We start from the raw sequence: 23,466 nt of genomic DNA on the forward strand, positions 1-23,466 counted from the left end.
TAATGAGTTAAGGAACACAGGGAGCCGATGCAAGAAAAGAAGGGAAACAAGAGAGGCAAGAAATCACTTGCCAAAAACCAATAGGTCAGCAAAAAATCAAGTATGAACAGAGAACCATGGTCATTGAAAATGCAGGCCAAAAAAAGTGTGCCTGCCTCCAAAAACAGAGTTTTCTTCCAGTAAATGGCAGTAAATGGATCTTGACCTTAAGTTGATTGCATCGCTCTAAGAAAGGACCGCTCACTGACTTGAAATAGTCAGTTTCTATCTGTAATGTCCTTCGCCAGGGCTGGGGTTTTTCTGTTTTACTTGCCAGATCATGCCACTGTTATGTGTGCTAATCATATAGGTCCATATTTAACAGGTTGAAAGGCAAAGTGGGGAGAGTCAACCCAGAGGTTGGCCATTTCAGGAAAGAGGATGTCTCCGGTGGTGTGTGAGTGGGTTTTTCTACACTTCTACACTACACTGAAAGTCAAATGAAATCTCTCATTATGGGCCAGCATTTCAGTCTAAGAATTAGACTAAGTGCAGCTACTGTCAAAAAGGACAGAAAATGAAAGACTGAAGAAGCAGGAAAGGCAGTGGTGAATACCATTCAAAAGGCTTGGATGAAGACCAAGGAATTTTTCAGGCACTGTATTTAACTATCAAGCAATTACAAGAAATTAATGAATATATCTAAATTAGTCAGATATTGAAAAATAAATATATAAGAAAATCATCTAAATACATTTTTTCTAGACTATACCATAAAAGCAAATCCATCCAGTGACAACCTAATCCCTTTTCATAGCATCGGATATGGGAGATTACAAGACATAATTAGGTAATTTCATTTAGACATAATTCATGAGAAGAGAAGAGCGCAGGGAGCTTTTTTGGGATGAAGTTTCTCCATCACAGCAGGAGGCTCTGGATGATGCCAACTTCATGATTCAGATATGATAACTGGAGTGAGCTGATGTAGAAAGGGAGGACTCAGAAACATATTTGCTTCTCAGCACTCAAGGGTGGTTACAGTCAAAACGAGCAGAATTGGACAGAAGCCTCAAGAACTGAAGCACTTGGAAATCGTCTAGTAACATGCTGATTGGGTCGCAGTTATTAAAATCAGATTCAAGTAATGATTAAAGCTATTTCAGTTCGTTTTTTTTGTATACTTACCATCACATTGTATAAAAAAAGAGAACAATTCTAATAATTACAACAGACCCAATAACTTCAGAAGTGTCTCCAAGTACTGCTTAATTTCAAACATGTAAATGTGTTCTTCTCTTATAATCCTCTCCTATACCCTTAAGCTGATTTTGATATAGCTAATGACATCCAACACAATTTAAAGAGATTTAAAAATACACTAGTACAGACAGATGCCTCTTAAAAGTACACTCAATTATTTTTATGTGAACAATGGGTCAAATTTCTATACTTAAAGTTACAGGAGCCACTTATCACGAGGCTGCAGTTCCCTGTACCTTTATAAGTGTGTGTGTTAGTGTCTTACAGATCACTGTTTTGGTTTTACAGCCTGCAGCTTTATTACAACTTTATTATTAGTGAGTGACTGGTGAATTGGAAGGATTTAGCACGCCAAAAATATTTTCCTTCACAGTATGGTAAAGATCACAGTACTTGATTTGCATTCACTACATGAGAAGACCCCCTGTTTGGACAATGACACTGATGTTTTGGACTATGCATATTGAAGCTTCAACATTAGCCTTTTGAAGGCATCATGTTGGTGTTTGGAGCAAAAGTAAGCCTAATCTGAACAAGATTGCCTAACTTACCAGCTAATGCTGGTTAGCTTAGAATGCTCCATCCATAAACTACACTGCAAATTAATGCAAGAGTAACATCCCATAAATATATACTAGAAGTTCATCTTCTGTGTGTTTATACACCAAGCATTTGCATTAGTCATTAAGTATTATTAATCCCTTGCTCTCTTCCACATTGTGTCTTTTGCCACGTTTCCCTCTCCTCACGCCCAACTGGTCGTGTGAGTTGTGTGAGCCTCTTCTGCCAGATGTGTCTTCCTCTTAAAAGGGAGTTACACGCCACTGCAACCCCCTCTGGCCTCTGCTCCGTGGCTGCTGGGTGACCTCTCATTTGGGGCTCTACTCAGCTCTTCCCAGGAGGGTGGCACGGTTCCCCCCCTTTGGTGGTCCTCCTTGGGTCCTCATACTCTGAGGCCTCTGGATGTCTGGGGCCTGGATCTCCTCCATACCTGCTTCATGCCCTGGGGGACGGGGCTATGGCTCCCCACACTCCCTAGCAGATCGTTACATGGAGAAACCTTTGGAATACAAGCCTGCTGATCCACACAGGTGTACACACGGGTGTTCACAGACGCGGACTACACCTTTCTTGGCTGCTGCCTCAAAGCACATTGTGCGCTGTCTATCTTGGGTGCTGCACAATAGCGTTTAATACTTAGCATCTACTGTTATCTACTGCTAGCTAGTTTATTGTGATGGTGCTGTTTTTATTATGTTGCTCTTTTTTGTTTGTTTTCTCTTCTGTTTTTTTTTCTCCATACAGGTGATCCAGGTGTTTTGTTTGTTTTTCTTTCTTTCTTCCCCCCTTTCTCACCGTCTCTTCTCCCCTGTTTTTCTTTCTCTCCCTCTCTTTCTTTCATTCTTTCTTCCTGTCCTATCCCCCAGTCAAGTCTGTCCCGTCTGTAGCAACCGAAAAAAAAAAAAATACATAATTATAATAAAGGTCAATCAAATGGACCAATATGGCAAGGCCATGATGATCCACTTGGTAAAGTAAATCCACTTGGCATCTTTCTTGGCCTTGAGACAACAATTCTGATGGCTAAAGATCCAAACGGGACAAACTGTCACCTATTCATTGCTCATAAAGTGTCAGCTGATTGTTAGGGTTTTCTCTATATTATTATTATTATTATTATTATTATTATTATTATTATTATTATCATTATTATTATTATTGCTAAGCACCTTGAGGTAACTACTGTTGTAATTTGGTGCTATATACAAAAAATGTAATTGAATTAAAACCAAAACACAATTTTTGGAGGGTCTGTGCCACACAGCAAGCCATAATAGTACAATAATTCTACTCAAAAATTTGACTGTCTTAAAAAGGCACCTACAGAGAGATTGCCAGATTACTGACTCCAATTAGCAGAGGAGCTTCTTGAAGACAGCAACTGGCTACAGATGGCTGTGTCGCGATACCTATAAATCAAAGTGGCAACAGCCCTACATCCCTCGACCAAGTGAAAAAGATAAATATAGAGCAGTCAAATTCAAAGTTCAGATCCAAACAAATGTATAAATGCTTGCTAATGATACTTTCATCATAATCTTTATTCAGAACCACTACAAGTGAGGGATCGACACTAGCTGTTTTATAATGACCAAAAACATCATATTTTTTAGAGATTCCAGTGCGTTCACTAATAAGAGGTATTTGAAACGTCCATGGGGGAAACAATCCTGATAAGAGCATTTGGCCAAACAACACTGGCCACAAGGAGTGCATTTTCTATACTGTTACTTTGAGCAGCAGACCTATGAGATAGCAGCCTGGATTTAAACCAAAATGTATTCTTTCAGAATGCTGCTCATGTGAGTATTTCATCCTTCCACTGTATAACTATATTCTGAACATGAATTTGTGTTATCAAACAAACCCTGGCACATCAATGAAGCTCATCTCAGAGAGAGGTTTTCTAAATAAATCAGCAGAATAAATACAGGCAGCTTGAAAAACATGAAGTGGTAAAGCATTACAAATCCTTGCCATTTTCCCAAACTGTACCGTCTTGCCTTGGATGAAAAATGAGACGCCTGCTCTGAAACTGTGTTTATGGCGTTAGGAATTGCTTGGAAATGAATTACTGGATGAATCACCGGGGCCTTGTGCGCGAGAACCACTTGTGCAATGCAGAAATCTGGTTGCAGTAATGTTTACTTACGACACACTTGTATCACGACGCTAGAGGCAGGCCCTGAGCCAATGAATAGTGATGTTCCAAATATGTTTATAACACAAAATAGCCTAGAGCTGGATTTTAAAAACAACCACAAAGTGAAACCTGTTTGGGTCACACCACTTCCTTCAATGCAGATGAAGTAACAACGATGCAATTTTTAATGTTAAAAAGAAAAAACTTTATATAATATCAAATGTCTGAATATTCTTCCCTTCAGACTTTTCAAATCTCACAGCCACACCGTGAATACAGTTGATAATCAAATCCTTTTGTGACTCAAACTTTTACAAGTATCCTACTGCTGCTAGCATTTGGTGACATTTTGAATAGATGTGCAAGGGGTGGGCTCTCCTATGTGCTGCACAAATCAGAGCCATCAACAATTAACTCACAAAACGCTGAGGTTGTTTGTAGTACTTCCTGAGCAGCAAAACTGAGCCAATGTGTTCACTTAGTGATTAGACGTGGCCATATGCAACAGGCCCAAATGTCAGACGGGCTTATCACTCTGCAATTCATTCAGTGCTACTGATACCACTTTGCATTGCAAAAACTCAAGCCTCAATGAAGCCATGTGTTCAAGGCAGATTTTTAGATTATTAGCATTTGTTCTGCTTAGAAAAAATAAAATACAGCAGAACACTGGCATGTTATCACCTTTAAATTAATATGCAAGGAGTTGTTGTTTCCATATATAAAAGACAGCCAGTCACAGCTGCATTATAGTGGAGTTATCTGTGTGTGTGTGTCCATCTGTTTAAATCTACTGTTGCCTCTACTCAAACTAGAACCTTACTTTGTCTGCTGTTAGGTGCTTAGAGTAGGATTTTGGCACTGTTTCTGATTAAAATAGCTGCCTGCTAACTCTAAAAACAACAGAGAGCCATGAGAATAACCTGAAGGAGCCAAATACAGATGACAAAACGAAAACAACAAGATAAAGCTGGGAGGTACTACAGAGAATGATCATACAGGTTATATATGGGGTTATCTTTACAAGTGAATCATTCAGACTGAACTATAAAGACCGGCTACTTTATTAGATACGCTGGGCCAGTACCGAGTTCGACCTTTGCTTTTATAACTGTCTAAGTTCTTTGTGGCATAGACTCAACATGGTTCTGGTCTGATAGCATCACACAAGTTGCTGCAGATTTTTCACCTGCATACCCATGATGCAAATATCTTATTGCGCTCCAGTACATCCCAAAGGTGCTCTACTGGATGAAGATCCAGTGGGTGTGAAGGCCATTTAAATATTGTGAACTCATTGCCATGTATATGAAATCGGTTTGAGATGATCTGAGCTTTGTGACACAGCACATTATCCTGCAAGGGGCAGCCATCAAAAGAATGGATGGATATACTGTGGTCATTCAAACAATGCTCAGTTATAACTAAGGGGCCTAAAATATGCAAAGAGAGTGCACACTATTACACACCAGCAGCTGGTATCATATAAGGGAGGACAGATCCATGTTCATGTAGTGTACGCCAAATTCTGGACTCTACTATCCAAATTTGGCAGCAGAAATCGATACTCATCAGATTGAGCAATGTTTTTCGAACCTTCAACCGTCCATTTGTGGTGCACCTCTATGAACTGCAGCCCCACTTTCCTGTTCTTAGCTGGCAGGAGTGGCACCTCTTGTAGTCTTCTGCTGTTGTAGCCTATCTGCTTCAAACTTTGGCATGTTGCGCATACAGAGATGCTCTTCTTCATCTCTTGGTTGTAACGAGTGGTTATTTGAGTTACCTTTGCCTTCCCATCAGCCTGAAGCAGTCTGGCCATTCTCATCTGACCTCTGGCAACAACAAGGCATTTCCACAAAGAGAACTGCTTTTCAGTGGATATTTTCTCTTTTTCTGAAAATTCTCTATAAACCCTAGAAATGGTTGTGTGGGAAAATCACAGTCGTTTCTGAAATACAAAGAAATACATTCAAAGTCATTTTACATTCTTCCTCATTCTGATGAGGAAGAAATTGGTTTGAACTTCAGCAGGTCATCTTGACCATGTCTACATGTCTTGCTGCAACATGACTGTCCGATTAGTCATTTGAATTAACAAGCAGCTGAACAGGTGTACCAAATGAAGAAAGTGTATTATTTGATACATCGTGGACACTTAACACAGGGTCAAGCCAATGTAACCCAACCCCAATTCATATTCCATGAAGTTTTTCAAAAAGAGAAATAAAAGGTATTATATATACCTGAAGAAAATCTCAGAATATGACAATAAAACAAGAAGTAACAATAAAGAGTAATTTCTTAGGGATACAAATGGCCAATAAATAGCATAAATCAAAAGCAATGGTCTTGCCAACAGTCCCAAGACAACTCAAATTTATCTCCATACTCTGCGCCTGACTTAAAAGAAAGAGAGAGGAGAGAGAACTGCTAAAAGGGAAAACTGGAGAGGCCATTTAGTGATTTGAGCAGTGAAGCTTCTCCGCTGCCAAGGACATGTAAGAGAGACAGAGAGACTGGGAGTGCCTCTCAATGCATCAGATGTCAGGAGTGCTCCCTCCTACTCAGACAAATAGATCTTCTTTTGGAAAGCCCATAAGAGAGAGCATTCTAAGGTCGGCGAGATATAGAAAAGTAAAAAAAATCTAGCCATTAAAAGGCCATATGACAGCACAAAGCTCATGTGTGGGGAGTTAAGTGTCAAACAAATTCTGAATTATGTTCATGCTGATTACAAGTAAAAAGGCATTAACAAAAATTATATATCTTTGTTCCCCCCTGGGCTGCTTCTCCCTCCGGATTGTTTCATCAGAGAGGCAGAAGAGGTGAAGGAGAGAGCTGCATACTGCAGCAAACTCAGGCCTCTCCAAACCACTCGTTCTGAGCATCTGGCTTGATTGTAAAAACGTTTCCCTCTTCTTTAATCAATGGAAACTCAACTATCCTGATTCATGGGGCACTCTGGAGTATATAAATATCTTCTGACAAGCTTGACTGCATTCCCCCCTTGACTGGCTACAGACCCCCAGCCACCCCACCCCCAAGTGTTCATATTTTTCTTTCCTTCTGTAGTACCTTATTTCTCAAGCTTTTTCCGACCATCTCTTTTTGATCTCTGTCTTCTGAATTTTGCTTTAGTCGGGACTCTAATCAATCACTTTTCAGAGGGTCGCTGCAACTGCGACATGACAGTTTCTGGGAGAAGATAAGGCCAGACAAATTAAACACACTGCTGAGTGCTGGAAGAAAAGAAAAATACACTTGAAGCAAAATGAGATAAGCCAACCTACATAAGCAGTGACTAAAGGGACTGTTTTTTCCATGTTATCTTACTACCGATCTCCTTACAGACATTTATTTATTTACTATTGTTTTCTAATTTAAAACAAATAAGAGAAAGTCTTTGTTTATCAATTATTAATAATGGGTTATTTATAATCTAGAGTAAATCCATGAAGAGGTTGTAGATATTTCATCAAAGCAGTAATGTCAGGGTTGGAAACCTTAATTTATACAGTAATGATCATCTGGGCAGTAAATATTTATTGCTGATGACTAACAGCTAATGAATGTGTAAAAATATAACAAAATATAATTTCAGCTCAGACTAGACTTTTTTATGTCAGTGTATCAATCCAACCCGCTCTGCATTGGAAAATAACGGAAAATTACTTATTATCCATCACTGCACATGAGCCAAATTAACCTAATGTGTGCCCAGAAGAATAGCAACACCCTAAATATTAATTTGGCGTGAGCTCTCCTGGAAAATATAAATACCACATTTTGTATTGCTCAGACTTAAAACTGTTGAAGATTATTGCTATTACTATTACTTACTCATCACCTCTGCTCAATGTTTCATGGTAAACATTAATGCTTACCATGTTTACCTTGAAACTGATATGGTGTCAAAACTAATTCTAACGACTACTAACATTGTTTTATACCTAAGTATAATTTATAATCCTTATCTTTATAATCTCTTCTGCTATTTGCACATTCTTTACTGTAAATTCCTAAGTTAATTTGTAAATTTTTGTAGTAAATTGTAAATATTGTAAAACTTTTCTTCTGTCATTTAATGGTCGGGCATTGTACAGCTACAAGCATTTCACCCCCATGTCATACTGTGTATGGTTGTGTGTGTGTGACAAATAAAATTTGAATTTGATTTGAATTTGATTTGATTTGAAGTAGAATTAACAAGATAATTATTATTAAGAATCTGTGTCGGTAATTAACGATCCGCACACTGCACCACTCTAAATTATATTGCTAATCGGTTATTATGAAACAGTGTGTTTCAGATCATTTTGCAGAGTAACGTGAAAGTAACGCATAGTACAACATAAGTATACGAGTCGTATAACAAATGTCTTGTAATGTACTATATTACTTTTAAGAAAAGTGTTCTGTGTAATATATGTAATAACTTTTTTACTTTACTTTTTTGAGTAATGACCCAACACTGATCACACCAAAGAGGGGGAATACCTCCAATGTGCACAAACATTTGACGACGCAGCATGTAGTTAATTTGCAAGAATGGAGCTGATAAGAATCGATAATGAATCAGAATCACAAATTCTTATCAATTCCCATCCCTACCTGCTCTTTATCAGACGTTGAAACACAAGGCAGGACCATCTTAAATCCCCTGTGGACAGTCACATGACCACAACATGTCATAACATCCAATCAGGAACCAGATCTTTTATAGGACAAAAAATTTGCAACAGAAACATAAAAATATGTCTCCACAAAAAAATAAATAAATAAATAAACAAAAAACAAAACATAATCCATAACATGCTGAAGTTCAAAGCAAGTAATATCTAACATTTGAAATTAATGCAGTTAATCAGACAAATTAAAAAATTGCTATATCATCTTATATAGTGTCTGTCAAGTAAAACATTATTATTAAGAAATATATACACAAAATACAATATCAAAGCTCTTAATAAGACACTACACTGCCGTCCGGTATTCCCGTCATCAAGTCTAAAGGGGCGCTTGCATTATTAGATGCAGTAAATACAATATGACCCTCAACTGAAAACACATGAATCCATAAGAAATACACTGAAAAACTGAACATATAATATAACACTGAAATACAAGGAGTCATAAAAAAGGACAAAGTCCATTTCTTCGTTAAGACTTTTTGTAGCTAAATCTCTAGAGTGAAAATCCAATAAAGTTCACGCTGTAAAAGTTAAGTATTAATGCCCGCTTCTCTTTTTGCAAGCTGTACATGCTCAATGCCAATATAACTAAGACAAGACACATTGTGATTCATACGCTTAAAGTGGTGGGAAACCGGACTTTTCTGATCACGATTTCCAATAACACATCTATGTTCGGAAATAATATTTTTCAGAGGTCTGGATGTTTTACCGATATATGCCAACCCACAAGGACATTTAAGCATTTTTATCACATTACTGGTTTTACATTAAATTATTCCCTTAATTGGAAAAGTCTTGCTTGTGTCCGGATGATATAAAATCTTTGTTTTACAAGTAAAATGACATTGCTGACCATCATTGCATTTATAGTTCCCGAGGTAAAAACGCGCCAGTATCTGTTAATAATGGTGGCCATATCTTTAGTCAAAAGTGAATTTTGAATAGCACATTGAATTGCTTTCTTTTAATTCAAGTATTAGGGATATAATACGTATAACCGAACCACTACGAGTAGAAATCAGCATTGTAATTGGGTTTTAATGATCAGAAGCTTGTTTTAAACACTCATATTTCTAACATCTTTTAAAAATCTTTGTTCTAAATCTCCTATTTAGTCTTCAAAAGTCACTATTAGAGCTACATAAGCAACATATGCAGTAGACCTGAGGCACAGGAACACTTCTTTTTTTTAAAATGCTGGATGATATGAACGTAATGAATATCTATCTGTAGCTTTTCTGTACAAAGTGGTGCACGAGAGTTCGATAAGATATTCATTATTTATCTAACTGGAAGTTAATACACAGTCATGTGAAAAAGACTTGTTGTTTGTAAAAAACTAAGGACACGCTTACTGCTTTCACATGAATTAAGAGGGTAAGTAGCACCCAGGCGCAACTAATCAAATGCACTTTAACGGATCATCAGAAAGTGTGATCAGCTCTGTAAAAGTAGAAGTTTTGGACATTTTTGTTTTGTCTGGTGCATTCAGGTGTGTCTTAACACAGCAACACAATCTCCCTAAGAGAACACATCCCATCAAAGTCAGCCCAAGGTCAGACCATGTAATCCTTAGGGAAACTGCAATAAAAAAACACACGAGCTACATCTCAGACCCTACAGGCATCAGTTAGCATGTTAAGGTTCATGACAGCACAATAAGAAGAAGACTGAACAAGTATGTCTTGTATGGAAGGACTGCCAAAAGAAAAGTCTTCTCTCTAACAAAGAAAAACAATAAAAACAAAAACACAAGAGTTGCATCTGAACAAACCACAAGGATTCTGGAACAATTTCCTCTGGACAGATGAGACAAAAATGGAGACGTTTGGTCATAATGCACAACCACACATATAGGCACAAACACCTCATACCAGCTATTAGCACTGTCGTGCCACCAGAGAAATTTGTTCAACAGCTCGGCCACCAGCAGGTCATCCAACAAGACCTGCGTAGACCGGGTAGGCCAGGTCCTTCGAAGGATACAGCACCTGAATTTGGACACAGCCAAAGATTCCAAGCACTTCAGCAAATCTACAACCATGGCTGAAAAAGAAAATAATCCAGGTGGTGATTCAGTGGTGATGTCACAGTTCAGACCTCAGTCCAGTTTAAATGCTTTGGTGGGACATTAAGAGAGCTGTGCCTGCAAACTTAAAAAAACTGAACATTGTAGCAAAGGGTGGGCCGAAATCCCTTCGCAACGAGGTGACACACCGATAAAGTCATAGAGAAAATTATTACCATGAGTCAGTGTGTAATTTTTTACTTTCATAGTCTAACAAGCTGTTACATTATTTACGAATCAGGTTAATTACTCAGGCTCAGGAAACACTATGACTTCAAACAGTATCTGACAGCCTTGACTATTTTGGTTGTAGTACGATATGGACATAGCAGTTCGACAATATCTGTTCTCCAGGCTGCAATATAAGTTGGATTGTATTGAGTGAATTGACTGTAAAGTCTATCAGTTGTCTTTATCAATAGACCCCATTAAACACTTGTCACCGCTGGGGAATTTCTTTGATCATGCAAGCCATTGTCAGCAGAGAGCGGTCGGTCTAATCAATGAGTGCTTAATTATATCTGGTGCATGGTCCAGAGGTGCAGTAAAACAATAGGCCTGCGCTGTCAGTGTCGTTCTTTGTACAGACAGATGGCTCTTTAGTCAGCGACATTGTGAGGATGCATTCACAAAAGAATTTTTGGGCTAAAAATGTCAACAGTTGGAGCGTGTGACAAGACAAGATAAGAATGTCATTTGGATTTCACTCTAAAAACAATTAGACTTCTTTTATCACTTTCACGAATCTCTGCCATTTGACACAATACACAACAATAGGCCAGAGCTTAAATGTTTACAGATTAGCAAAATCTTCTATTTCCTACTGTACTACATAAAAAAAAGATCTCAGTAAGTAAAACTCTAAGTTTACATGGGTGTTAATAACACTGGGCAAATTATACAATCCAAAATGTTCAACAAAACCAGTGAGAATGAAAATAGCCACAGTGTTCAAGTTGTACTGTACCAAACACTGAGAGAACTGTCATGCTCATTTTTTAGGCATAGTACAGTAAAAGGCATTTAATGGTTTATAATGACTCTGTGTCAAAGGGCCTGTTGACTGAGACACACTGTATGTAAATCTGTAGGCCATCACTGACTTGATCAGCACAGCACAGACAACAAAGTGAATTAAGCCTCATCTAAATGTAAATTAGGTTTTATACCTTTGGCAAACAGCTTACATAACCAGTGTCTGTTTTAATAAACCAATTAGATTTTATTCTATGCTATATGAAGACGAGAAAATAAAAGCTGTGCTTTATGGAAATGTACACGGGATGCAGATAGCATCAGGAGTCGGGCAAAGATCCTTCCTATAGGTATGCATCATTTTCACATGAAAACATGTGCTTGAAATACTGACTATTCAATCTAGTCTGAGAGAAGTAAAACAGACACAGACTGTCATAAAAGGCCCATTCAATTGCCTTGAGAAATGAACATGTGTGGCAGGAGCTTACATATTTGTCTCCAATTTCCTCTCCCTCACTCGTATCACAAATATCAGACTGAATATATGAAACCAGAAGCTCATTTTACATTCTTGACTTATGCAACCTGTCTTATAAAGTTTGAGCAGAGGTACAACATTTACTGTAAACACAATATGGCAGGTATTCTCAGGTTAGATGAACCTACACTTGTGCTGCTGTTCAACATCTTTAATACAATTAAAGAATGAGGGAACAAATTTTGCTCTTTCACAATTTAACTGCATGTACTTTCTTTACCACAACATTTACATTTTTATCCAAGGATTGTTTTTTTAAAGTTAATCTGTGCAGTCTTATGTTCAGAAATATTATAAATAAGAACTTCTCCTAATGCAAGTTTCCACTTAATAAAAATACATTAAAAAACAAAGTAACTTAGGGTAATTCTGGGTAATTAGTGTTAGTATTATTTATCTGATTAAGAGAGGGGCAAAGAGAACTCTTCCTCTGATAAATTTATAGAAATTTCCATTTGTATTTCTTACCTCATGTTTAATTTTGTCCTCAGGAAACTCAGAACAAGTTAAACAAACAAAAATAAATTAAGAAAATGCCAAAATTTCTGCTTTTTATTTTGTTAAATTTTAATTAAGAATTTAGAATTAAGAAGTAATATTATCTTTAGTAAAGAGAGTGGTACTTTGTTTGCAGCACATTTATTTTTACTATGGTAAATGATGACAACAAACATATGAACAGCAAGAAGTGCTATTGTAGACAAATACATAGATTTCAGATGGAGTATAACTTGTAGAAAAATAAGCACATGTAAAGAATTCTGTAAAAAGCAAAATTACAAACTGTGAAGTGGAACTTTAAAGCAATGCTGTTAAAACCAGTAGTGTTTAAATGAAACAGCAACAGGGCATTAATTTGAGAATATCTGGCAAATATCAATTTATTCCATATTCTAACTTTAGTAATGCATTTACTGGAAAGAGATTAATATCAATTCCATAAATCATTCAGGAGATAAATCCAGAGCCACAGACATGTATATGTTAGCTGATCCCTGTGAGGGAGCTCAGCACCCATTAATCAATGTCTGAGCTCCTCTGGCCATGTCATCTGGGGGAAAAAAAGGCAAATTTATAAAAAGGGCAATTACCACACTGATATTGCAGAAAAATCCTCCTAATATAACCCTCTACTACTACACATTTGTACTTTCCTTCACATATGAGTCTGATAAGGTTTATCTATCCCACTATATGTCTATAAAAGATTGTCTTTCCTCTTGTGAATAAGCCTAACCCAACTTAATTGTTAGTAGTAATCCACTGACCTCCAGGTTGTTGAAAAAGTGCATCAGAGAATCAGCACTGGAGAACAACACTGACACTGACACCAAAGTCAGACAACAGAAAGTAAACAGGGAGAAGTTAAAGCTCATCTGAGTCTGCAGAAACCAAAATGGGCTTATCTGTGGAAATATGAAATCTGAGCACCATCTGAACCTAATCTCCACACAGCGATTCAGTCCCAAAGAGAGCCTGCTGGTTCCCTGATTTATTCTGCCTACTTGGTGCTTGAGTGTTAGCCTGCTTGTGGGTCTAACCAGCCGACCTTGTCGGTGCTGAAAACATGCAGTTCTTCATTTTCGTTTTAATGCCACTCCACTAGCAGAAAGCAAGGCCATTAACAAAGGAATCTGGAGCATATTTAACTTCATCTTACTTTATGCGTACAGCAGCCTCAATTCAATTATATAATTGATTTTTTTTTTCAATCAAACAATGAAAATTAATTGTGGAAAATAATCAACACTACAAGTGGCTATCTTTCTTCTGACCTACACAAAATACCTAGCTGGATTTCCTCCACAACAAATGCGACACTGCTGAGGGGAAGCAAACAGACTGCTATCACAGTACCACCACAATACCACATAGCTGTACCATGTGTGAGTCAATGTCAGAAAAAACTACATGGCGTGCTCCTAAGTCCAGCTTCAGACTTCAGATACATCGCTGTTGACACAAGAAGAAAATGAAAATGATTTGAACCAATGAACCAATATCAGTTAAGCAACTAAAGGTAAACAGAGTTAAATTTAACATTTGTCTATTATGTTTTTATGATTTGTTGGGTTTTTGTTATACCAACTTTTTTACCTTCTTTTTATATTTGCAATTCACAGTAAATGATAACAGCAGGTACATTAGCATACGTTAGCTAACTAAGCAGTTGTATCTTGTGTCTAAAAAACAAGAATCTTAAAAAACGCTAAATTTAATGGCGTTTTGGCCCAACATGAGTCAATTAAGACCCAAAATAATAAACAATATTCCTGCGGTAATCATAGCAGAGAGTTCGTTAACTACCTCAGATTCAGAGAAAATAATATACTGATAAAAGCTTCCTGCAGCTCCCTGGTGGTTTGTTACTTTCCATTTCATGCTAGGGAAAAGATCATTATTGTTCCACGCTTTTCACAGCAGAGCTCGAATAGGTTGTCAAATCCCTATTAAATACAACCTAATTAATTTGTTTAGTTTAGTTTTGTGATGTGTTGGAATGTAAATCTTTTAAGAGAGATCTTTAAGTTGATATGCCTTTATAAGTATGTCTGTCCAGGTATCGGTTTGCCCTCTTGTGGATGTAACGCAATATATAAATGGTTCGGTCCTGTGTGGGCAGAGGTTTGAACGAATAATCAAATTTGAACAAGAGCCAATGAAGTATTCCGCAAAATGTGCATTGTAAAACATTTGTATTTTATCGTGTATATAGAGAATGAGTAAATGTTTGAACAACAGCACTATATTTTTTACAAGCCTACATACTACGTGCATATATATCCACATTTAAGCATGAGCTATACACGTTATCTAGAATGTAACAGCACAACGGCCTCTATTTTAAAATTCCTGGGCTAACTACTATTTTTGCCTAGTAAATATTTTAAAATCCCAGAAACTTTTATATAAAAGTGTAAGAATGAGGACTTGTCCCTATTAATGGTGCGGATGGTGTCCAGAGATCTGTTTTTACATTCTGTGCTCTCTGGTCATGCCTCTGTCAGCAATGACCAGATTGTTCAAATATGTGGGTTCAGTTTAGAAAATGAAATAAAAATGCAGCTAAATGCAATATAATGTGCATACATAGTAGTTGTGTATAAAAAGGGAAATGCCAGCAACTTCTGAAAAAAAAAATTAAAAGTGGAGCATCTTTTGTGTCTAAAGCTCTGTGGTGTGTTTGACTGCTTAAACAAAGAGACTGCTGTGCTGAATATGCTGCTTTAATGCAGCCTCGGTAAAAACTAAAAATGTGACTGTCTCCCATAAAATTAAGGTAACACTTACTACTGTTAACAACACGAGTCTGTAGTTATTATTGCATCTTGGAACTTCTTTAAGTCTTCCAAATTAGTGCTAGGGCAAGCAGAAATCACAGCTTCATCAGGAGATTGCAGTCAAACACGCAAATCAAATTGATTCTCAACTGCTAGATAAGGAAAAACAAGGCAGGGGGAAAAAAACAGAGTGCAACAGGGTTGTTGCCCAGTTTACTGTGAAAAGATTTCAGGGATCAATAGTACCAGCATCTCATCCACTTTCACAACAACAACAACAAAAAATTTCTGAACTGTGAGGACCCTGTGTATGGATAAAAAGTTTTAGAAAACAATTTCAGACAAACGAAATGGAAGATAACAGACAGGATGATGTAGAGATCGCAGGTTTAGTTTATGCTCTCGCTGACACACACATGGAGACACTAAGGGAGCAAAGCCACATTGCAGACAATCTAGGTGATGTAACAAACACAAACTTTTTTGTTAAAACTTGCAAGCTCAATTAAAAAGGTAGCAAATACTGTATTCTGACCACAACCACGCTCCAGCCCAGGAACATAAATAACAGATGTCATAGGTTGCCACTTTGTCTATCGAGTTTTTTTAAATTATTGTTTAAAAAATTTAGATTCAGCCATGGAAATACAAAGCGAGGGCAAATATACAAGATGCTAGCTAACAATGGACAGAGGCATGTCAGATTTAAAATTGTTTTAAACTACAAATATTAAGATCACATAACAAAAGAATTGTACAAATGTTCAAACAGCATCTAGCTAAAGCTGACCTACTGATTGCTTTTGGGTAACTACAGTCAGTGTGCTAGGGCAGCAGTGACAACCAATAATATTCGGCTTCAACACAGGTCTTATGACAGTACATAAGACCTGTGTTAGATAGCCTGTGTTATCTAACAATAGATTTTTTTCAAATGTCAGCATATATACCCACCCTTCACTGGGAACCTGGGTTGCATGGAGAAGAAGGGATTGTTGTGATTTGGTCACTGTGCTTGCAGGATGTGGGTAGCTGTCAGTACAGCATCTGATCTAACAATTATCAATTATCTGACTTTTCTGCTAAACAAATCTGCTTAAAAAAAGTGTCAGCCAGCATGAGAAAGTCTTGCTTTTCCATCCAAGTGTGCACCCTGTAATTATGTCTAAAGGTTAAATATTGTGTTTTGCAGTTACTCACCACTTTCAAAGCATGCATCAAAAACCAGATGTCCTTTTCGTGGAGTTCCTGAGTATCCTGGTGGGCTCACCATCAGCTTGTTTACGTTGCCCACCAAGGCATCCTCTCCCCCAGCTTCACGGCCTAAAGAACAAGTGCAAAATGTAGAGTTTAACTTTACTCAAAGGAGTCTCCGACCACTGTGTGTAAACCCTTAGTTCCCAGGTGTATATGAAAATTTCATATAATATAATACAGTTGTTGTTATTAAAGTAAGGACAGGTATTTACTCCAATAGAAAAAAGAAATGGTTCCTTTTCTTATGTTGTTGTCATGTTGACTTTTATTAGAATGAAAAAGGAGACACACACACCAAGTCTATAAAAAATACAAGATATAAGGATAGGGATAACTAATTCACATAATGTTGTTGTTAAATGTGAAGCGCCACAACATCAACAGTATAAGAAGTGTTGATTTTATATATTTTATTGGTATTAGTAATTAGCACTAAGTGGTAATTAGGCTGTTCATTTCAACAGACAATTTCAACACATGGTTACTTTTCCTTGAACAAGTGAAGTACAACTGGACTTTTAATAAGTTAATACCGTAACTCATTTCCATTTCTTACGCCGTTGCTCGTTAATAAAATAGTAGTATATTTAGTTTAGATCTTTAAAATTAAAACAATAAATAAAGCTGCGTTTTGTACAAATATGCAAACAACAATAATCAGGAAGGTGGCAAAGAGGTTTTTTTCACAACTGTGGAGTCCAAAGATGGTAATTAATAAGATAAAATTAAAAAAAAAAAAGCATAAGTGAACTATGATAAACATGATAAAACCCCTGCCACAACAAATATTATTATTGGTTTAAATGTGCGTTTTGTTTGTTTAATCCTCCCCCCATTACAGTGGCGTGTACCATTTGTTAAGAACTGCTCATTTACGGTAGCTTTCATTTAGAAGGATAAGAGACAAACACCGGTTTTAATCACCAAGAGAAAACTTCAGATACAACGGAAAGCTAATTAGCTCCACACCAGCTCACTGCAGTCTGAGTAACAAAGCTAGCTAACACAATTTAACAAACAGTCTGCTCGGCTATGCAGCGGTTAACTTGTCATGGCAGCAATTACCTAAACGCACATGTAGCTCATAATATGGTTGAATAAAGTCAACAGCAGCACAGCTAGCTCACGCTTGCTGGTGACAGGACTGTGTTTACATTTTTGCACCTGCTAGCTAGGAGGTTAACACGCTTAACGTTAGCGTCCATAAAAAGAGACCTAGCGAGCCAGTCACGCGCGCATATTATTGTGAGATAACGGGCTATCACGCGCGTCCCTCTGTTTGTATAGCAATGAACAGGTTGCCGTGTTGAAGCTCATATTTACACACCAGCGTCGACATCGCTAACAGTGTTCTCCTCCATCTTCCTCTCCATCTGCTACAAAGCAGCCGACGCTCTCTGGGAGTTACCACGGCAACGGAGCAAAAGGAAGCAGGAGAGGCGCTGCAACCTTCATCAGGGAGCCGCTGCACAGAAGACACCCAAGAAATCGGTTCTCCCGGGCAATGAGTAAGTAATAAACCCGGTGTTTGATTATGTTTGTTTAGTGGTTACAAAAATCATTAAATATTAAATATTAAATATTGAAAGTAAGCTGTGATTTATCAAAGCATGGTTGGTTCAGGACAAACAAAAAACTGCAACTCTGAAAAGGTCACTCACAGAATTTCAAGTTAGTAAGAAAGGAAGTGAAGTTTGTGACTTTTGTTCTTGAGAAGGACTGTATACGCAAAGTGTTTTACAATATAAACTAAAATACATGGATAAAACCAAACATGCACAGGTGGGTCCAAAGCTTCTTTTTAAAGTTATCAGCAGGGTCGACCGATCTTAAATCCATTGGAACTTGGAAGCACACCATGAAAAGCACAATCTCCAGCACCTGGATCTAGGTATAGCCAACAAGTATTAATCAGCTGATCTACTATATGAAGTTTGGATGAAGTAGTTTACTAATCTAGGGAGGCATCTGACCATGAGGAGCTCTGAAAGTGGTCACTAATATCTTAAACTGAACTCTAAAGTTTAAGAGGAGCCAGAGGAGTGTAAATAAGACACAACTGGTGTCACCCAGAAGGTCGAAGTCCCTGGAAAACTTCGGGAGTAAGCCTTCCTTCTTATTACACATGCATTTCAAACGTATACTGAATTAACATCAAGGCTAAGAGTAATTAAATAAAATGGTGGAAAACCTTTATGGTTCAAGATTTGATATCTTGTAATTCTTCTTCTAACACACACACACACACACACACACACACACACACACACAAATATACATTCAAAAGAATAAATAAATAAATATTTTTTAAAAACCTAGTTTTATGTTGGATTCATGGCACTGGATAAGTTTGTCCTGCTTTTCAGGATGATGTACAGGCTATGGCTGTAGTGAGTATTCTTTCTAAAGTGTCCGTTAAGCTGTTCACTGATGCTTCCTAGCTGGATGCCAATAGATGGTTAGAATTTGGCAGTTTTTATCACCCACTGCAAAGCCCTGTGGTGTTGCCCCATGCACAAGCCATACAAGTACACCAACAATGTACACTGGCGACATTTACATTCTACAGGAATCAGTAAACTAGACAAGACTCCCATTGCAAATTAAATAGTAATCTGTATACTGCACCCTCCTCAGTTTTATTGCAGTCATACCTGAAATAAACCTCATTTTGAAGGTATTTTCAGAGAAAAAGCCAATCAATGCAAGCAGCAGCCAGAGATTCTGAATTATCCTGCAGATTGATTAAAGCTGGAGATTTTCTAGACAATTGGAGCAGAGATGTCATCAAGGCCAATCAAGCCTGGCCCTATTCCTTTCCCATTACAAAGGCTGCACCTGATTAAGTACATCAAATGAGCAGCGGCACAACTCCTGGAGCAAGAGCATACAGGCTGCTGCAAATTTTCAGGTTATAAGCTGTGTGTAACAGGACTAAATGAATAAGACAAGAGAGAGGGCAATGGGTTTTTTTTCCCCATGTGCATGTGTGATCTGTATTTGATGTCGAGCATCAACAGGCCACTGAGTAGATAGGTCGGACTGATTATTTCTCAGATGACAGGAAGAGAATACTGGGCTCCTGTGTAATATTTTGTTAAAATTGAAAATTGAATAGCTGTCCGCCATGCCATGTCATTCCTTTAACACTATGCCAATTAAAGAGCTGTACGGTGGTACAATCATTCATTTTCAAGAGAGAGATTGAAATTAAATTATGGAGCATGAGAAGAATGAATTAGACACGCTACATGTTCCCTTGTTTCTCAGCTCTTATCAAATAGAGAGGCTGCATGGGAGTGTTCGGATGTTCCATAAGATCCTGGCTATGGATACTCGGTGTAACTACATCTCATGGCTGAAACTCACATCAGTTTGTGAAAGACAAAATTTTATTCCAAAAACTTACCTGACATTATAACAGTACCTGTGAAATAATGGTATCCTGCAGTGAAAGTTAGGACAGGACATAAAACTTGTTTTATCATTTAAATGCCTATGCACATTAGCGATATTACAGGAGAACGAAAAGGTGCATGAAATCTTTTTATGGCTTTCCTCTTCTTTTAAAGCTTTACATTCAACAATAGTGTGTCCTCTTAAAAAATGCCTGAAGAAGTTGAAATCTTTCTTTCTCCCCAAGTTGCATGTGTGCTTTACTTCTACTTACTGGTGTCTGCTCAGTGGATCACCGAAACCAGAATAACACAAAAGAGAGGTTCCACACATGTTGACTCTCAAATTTTAATTATCTCTCATGACAGTGTATTTTCACACGCCTATAAAAATATATTTGACCCCTCTGAACATACGATCGTGCTTCACATGTAGACAGTCCTGTCATGGTTAGTGTGGCTTGGTAGTGACTGGATTACACACCTCATCATTTAAATCAGTGGAAAAAATATACAAAAAATATATTTTTTCATTCTTTCAGAAAGATAGTCTTTCTTCTGAATCGCAAACTGATCAAATGAGTCAGCATTTGTAGCTTTGTGCCACAAAAAAAACACTGACACAAAGAATTTCTGTGAGGTTTTTTTTTTTATCCCGGCATATGTGTATTCAAGAGGACGAAATCTGTGTTTTTCTACATTTGTATTCCAGCAACTACAGGGAAATCCTTTTTACTCCAGCCAGCTGAGGACATCCACGCATATAGTCCATCATCGATGAAGAAACAAGTCATGCAAAAATAAAAAACACAGGGCACAAGAGGCTCAGAGTTGGAGATGGGCAGTTGTGTGAGGCCGGGTGCGGAGGGCTTAGTAGGGAAGTAGAGACCATCCGGCAGTACATAGAGAATCACTATGGTGACAGCAATCAGGGGGCTCAGGGGAGTGAGGCTGGGTCAGAGAGGAAGGCTTGAGAGGCAGCTGACTGAGGAATCAGCTCTCACTCTGAATGATTCAACTGACAGCTCCCCCCAGGGCTGTGCCGGACCAGCCATCCCCAGAGACCGCGGCTTTACGGAACAGGGATGCGGCTAGCAGTCCTTTTCTAAGGAAAAAATAAATAAAATAAGTGGAATTGGAGCCAAGACGGCGCAACAGTGCCATAACATAGTAATGCTGTTAATGACACCATCACTTAACTTGCTACAGCGAGCAATTTTCTTTTAAAGAAAAGGAAAATGTGCTAATTTAAAACATGTAAACAATATTACGTGCCGCATCCTTGATGTGAGTGTGAGTCTCTCTACATATATTTCCCTCCCCTGTTGACATAAACATTGGTTAAAAGTAGCAATTTGCTAACACACTGCTTTACACCTTACCATTACCCCTTCTATCATCCATTCATCATCACCCACTCCTCTCCCTTTATCTGACACTTTCTCTGTCTGTTCCTCCCTCTCTCCACTGTGCTGGACAGCATCCACCTAAACAGATGGTTCAGTGTCAATAGGCTGCTATTAACTGGCCGCTCTCCCTGCTCTGATCCAAGACAGCAAAAAGCACATTTAAAGCACTGGGAATAAATGCTGTGCCACACTCATGAAGCTAAGATTTGATTAGCGCAGACGACGACGAGCCCATTTACTTTAAAACCGTCACCCTCATAAGCTACTTTTTTTTCTGTTAGTTTCTCAGAAATAAGCACAAATTGCATGTTTACCACATCAGATGCAGGTGTGGTATTTTTTTTATGTATTGTTGACTGAGTTCAAGGATCTAGTGACTCATATTCTTGGCTCACATCCCCTTAATATTTATTTATTTTGCTTTTCTCTTCCATAGTTCGGATCTCCTGCCATGTCTGTGACTAGCTGCTTCGTCATCTCTGTGCCACACCCTGCTGAGGAAAAGGACAACTGCCTGACCTTGAGGCTTGCATCTGCTCAACCCTCACTTTTTCCATCGCTGGTAGATATTAATAAGAGGTACCCTTAATTTCCACTCCCTTGTGGTTCCTCCTCAGAAGGTGCAGATTTGACTACATTCCATTACTTTATTTTTTAGCCACATGAAAGAAAGCACTAAATGCTTCCTTCTTTCCGGAAAGCCTTGATAGCCCTTTTTCAAATGTAATCTACATCATAATTAGACCCAAACAATATGAGTTTTCGCACTTCCTAGAATATTAGTTAATGCCGGTTGAATGTTCGATCTGACGATGAAGCGAGAGCCAGTCTAAGTATAAATGTTCCTTTACAATCTGCATCTGTGTGTTATAGACACACCCAAAAAGAGGAGAGAAGAGGATAATATGAAAGGAAAGATAGGAGTGGCACGGAGAGGAAGGGATGTGGCGGCGATGGTGTCGCTGCTGCTAGAACAGTCTTCCCACCTTGTGGTAGCACGGAGAACTGTAGCTGCCTCAGTGCATGAGCAATGGGGGATGAGAGAGAGATGGAGTGAGAGAGATAGAGCGAGAGCATAGGAGAGAGCCAGAGGGAGCGATACACAGAGAGAGCGAGAAAGAGAGAGAGAGAGAAAAAAGGGAGGGGAGTTTAAACTAAGTGCAATGTTTTGGGACAGGCTAATCTGTTAGTGAGCAGTGTGAGGATCGGAGCGTATTGTGTGAGCCAGTGTGCGGGGGACAGATAAGGGAGCCAGCCAGCCCGCCAGCCCGACCCACCGACCCACCGACTGCCTGACTGCTTGTTTTAATGTGCTGACTCTGGGGAGATTTTAAAAGACAGCATATTGACTGCTTAGACGTGTGCGGAGACCCTGGACACAAACGCCACCACTACAGCCACAACGAGCAGAAGTGCATCAGCAGACAGGGGAGAAAGAGACAAAAACTAGAGGACTGAAATATCACAACTCCAGAATCAGAAAATTAAAGAGGATTTTTTTATCCCCCTCTTTTTAAATTGATTTGATTTTTTTCTTTCTTTCTTTTTTTGTGTTCCTGGGACTGACTCCCAACTGTAGAAAAAAAAAGAGGAGGTAGGAGCAAAAACAACAACAACAACAACAACAACAAAAAAACTGAAGAAAATCTGAAAATAAAAGGACAGAACGAAAAAAAAAAAGCACCGAATCTGAACATGTTCGAAATAAGCCGAACACTCAACGCTGCTTTGTTGAGCAATGAGGTAAAGACATTTGGATTTGCTTATTCCCTCCGCACCTCACCTGTGTGTGTCTGCTGCCAACCATTCTGTCATGTGTGTTATCGTATGTCAGTGTGTGTGCGCGAGTCTTTACACTTCTATATGCTCGTAGCTAGAAGACAGAGGGGATGATTGATAA

General features: G+C 38.3%; 2 protein-coding genes across 2 annotated transcripts in view; one reads left to right on the top strand and one right to left on the bottom strand.

Moving 5' to 3' along the window:
- Positions 1-18,173, bottom strand: part of agbl4 (AGBL carboxypeptidase 4) — a 351,287-nt gene extending 333,114 nt beyond the window's left edge. The window contains exons 1-2 of the mRNA XM_085264070.1: positions 18,090-18,173; positions 16,706-16,828 (exon numbers count right to left, since the gene is read on the bottom strand). Of these exons, the coding sequence (XP_085120196.1) occupies positions 16,706-16,828; positions 18,090-18,135 (169 nt within the window). The 5' untranslated portion in view covers positions 18,136-18,173. The remainder of the gene's footprint in view (positions 1-16,705; positions 16,829-18,089) is intronic.
- Positions 18,163-23,466, top strand: part of elavl4 (ELAV like neuron-specific RNA binding protein 4) — a 77,930-nt gene continuing 72,626 nt past the window's right edge. The window contains exons 1-3 of the mRNA XM_085264071.1: positions 18,163-18,270; positions 22,003-22,145; positions 22,440-23,309. Of these exons, the coding sequence (XP_085120197.1) occupies positions 23,262-23,309 (48 nt within the window). The 5' untranslated portion in view covers positions 18,163-18,270; positions 22,003-22,145; positions 22,440-23,261. The remainder of the gene's footprint in view (positions 18,271-22,002; positions 22,146-22,439; positions 23,310-23,466) is intronic.

Source organism: Mchenga conophoros, linkage group LG23, assembly GCF_057382185.1.
Source record: "Mchenga conophoros isolate Kocher_MC1m ecotype Shallow Benthic linkage group LG23, M_conophoros_male_GT1.1, whole genome shotgun sequence".
Classification (NCBI taxonomy): domain Eukaryota; kingdom Metazoa; phylum Chordata; class Actinopteri; order Cichliformes; family Cichlidae; genus Mchenga; species Mchenga conophoros.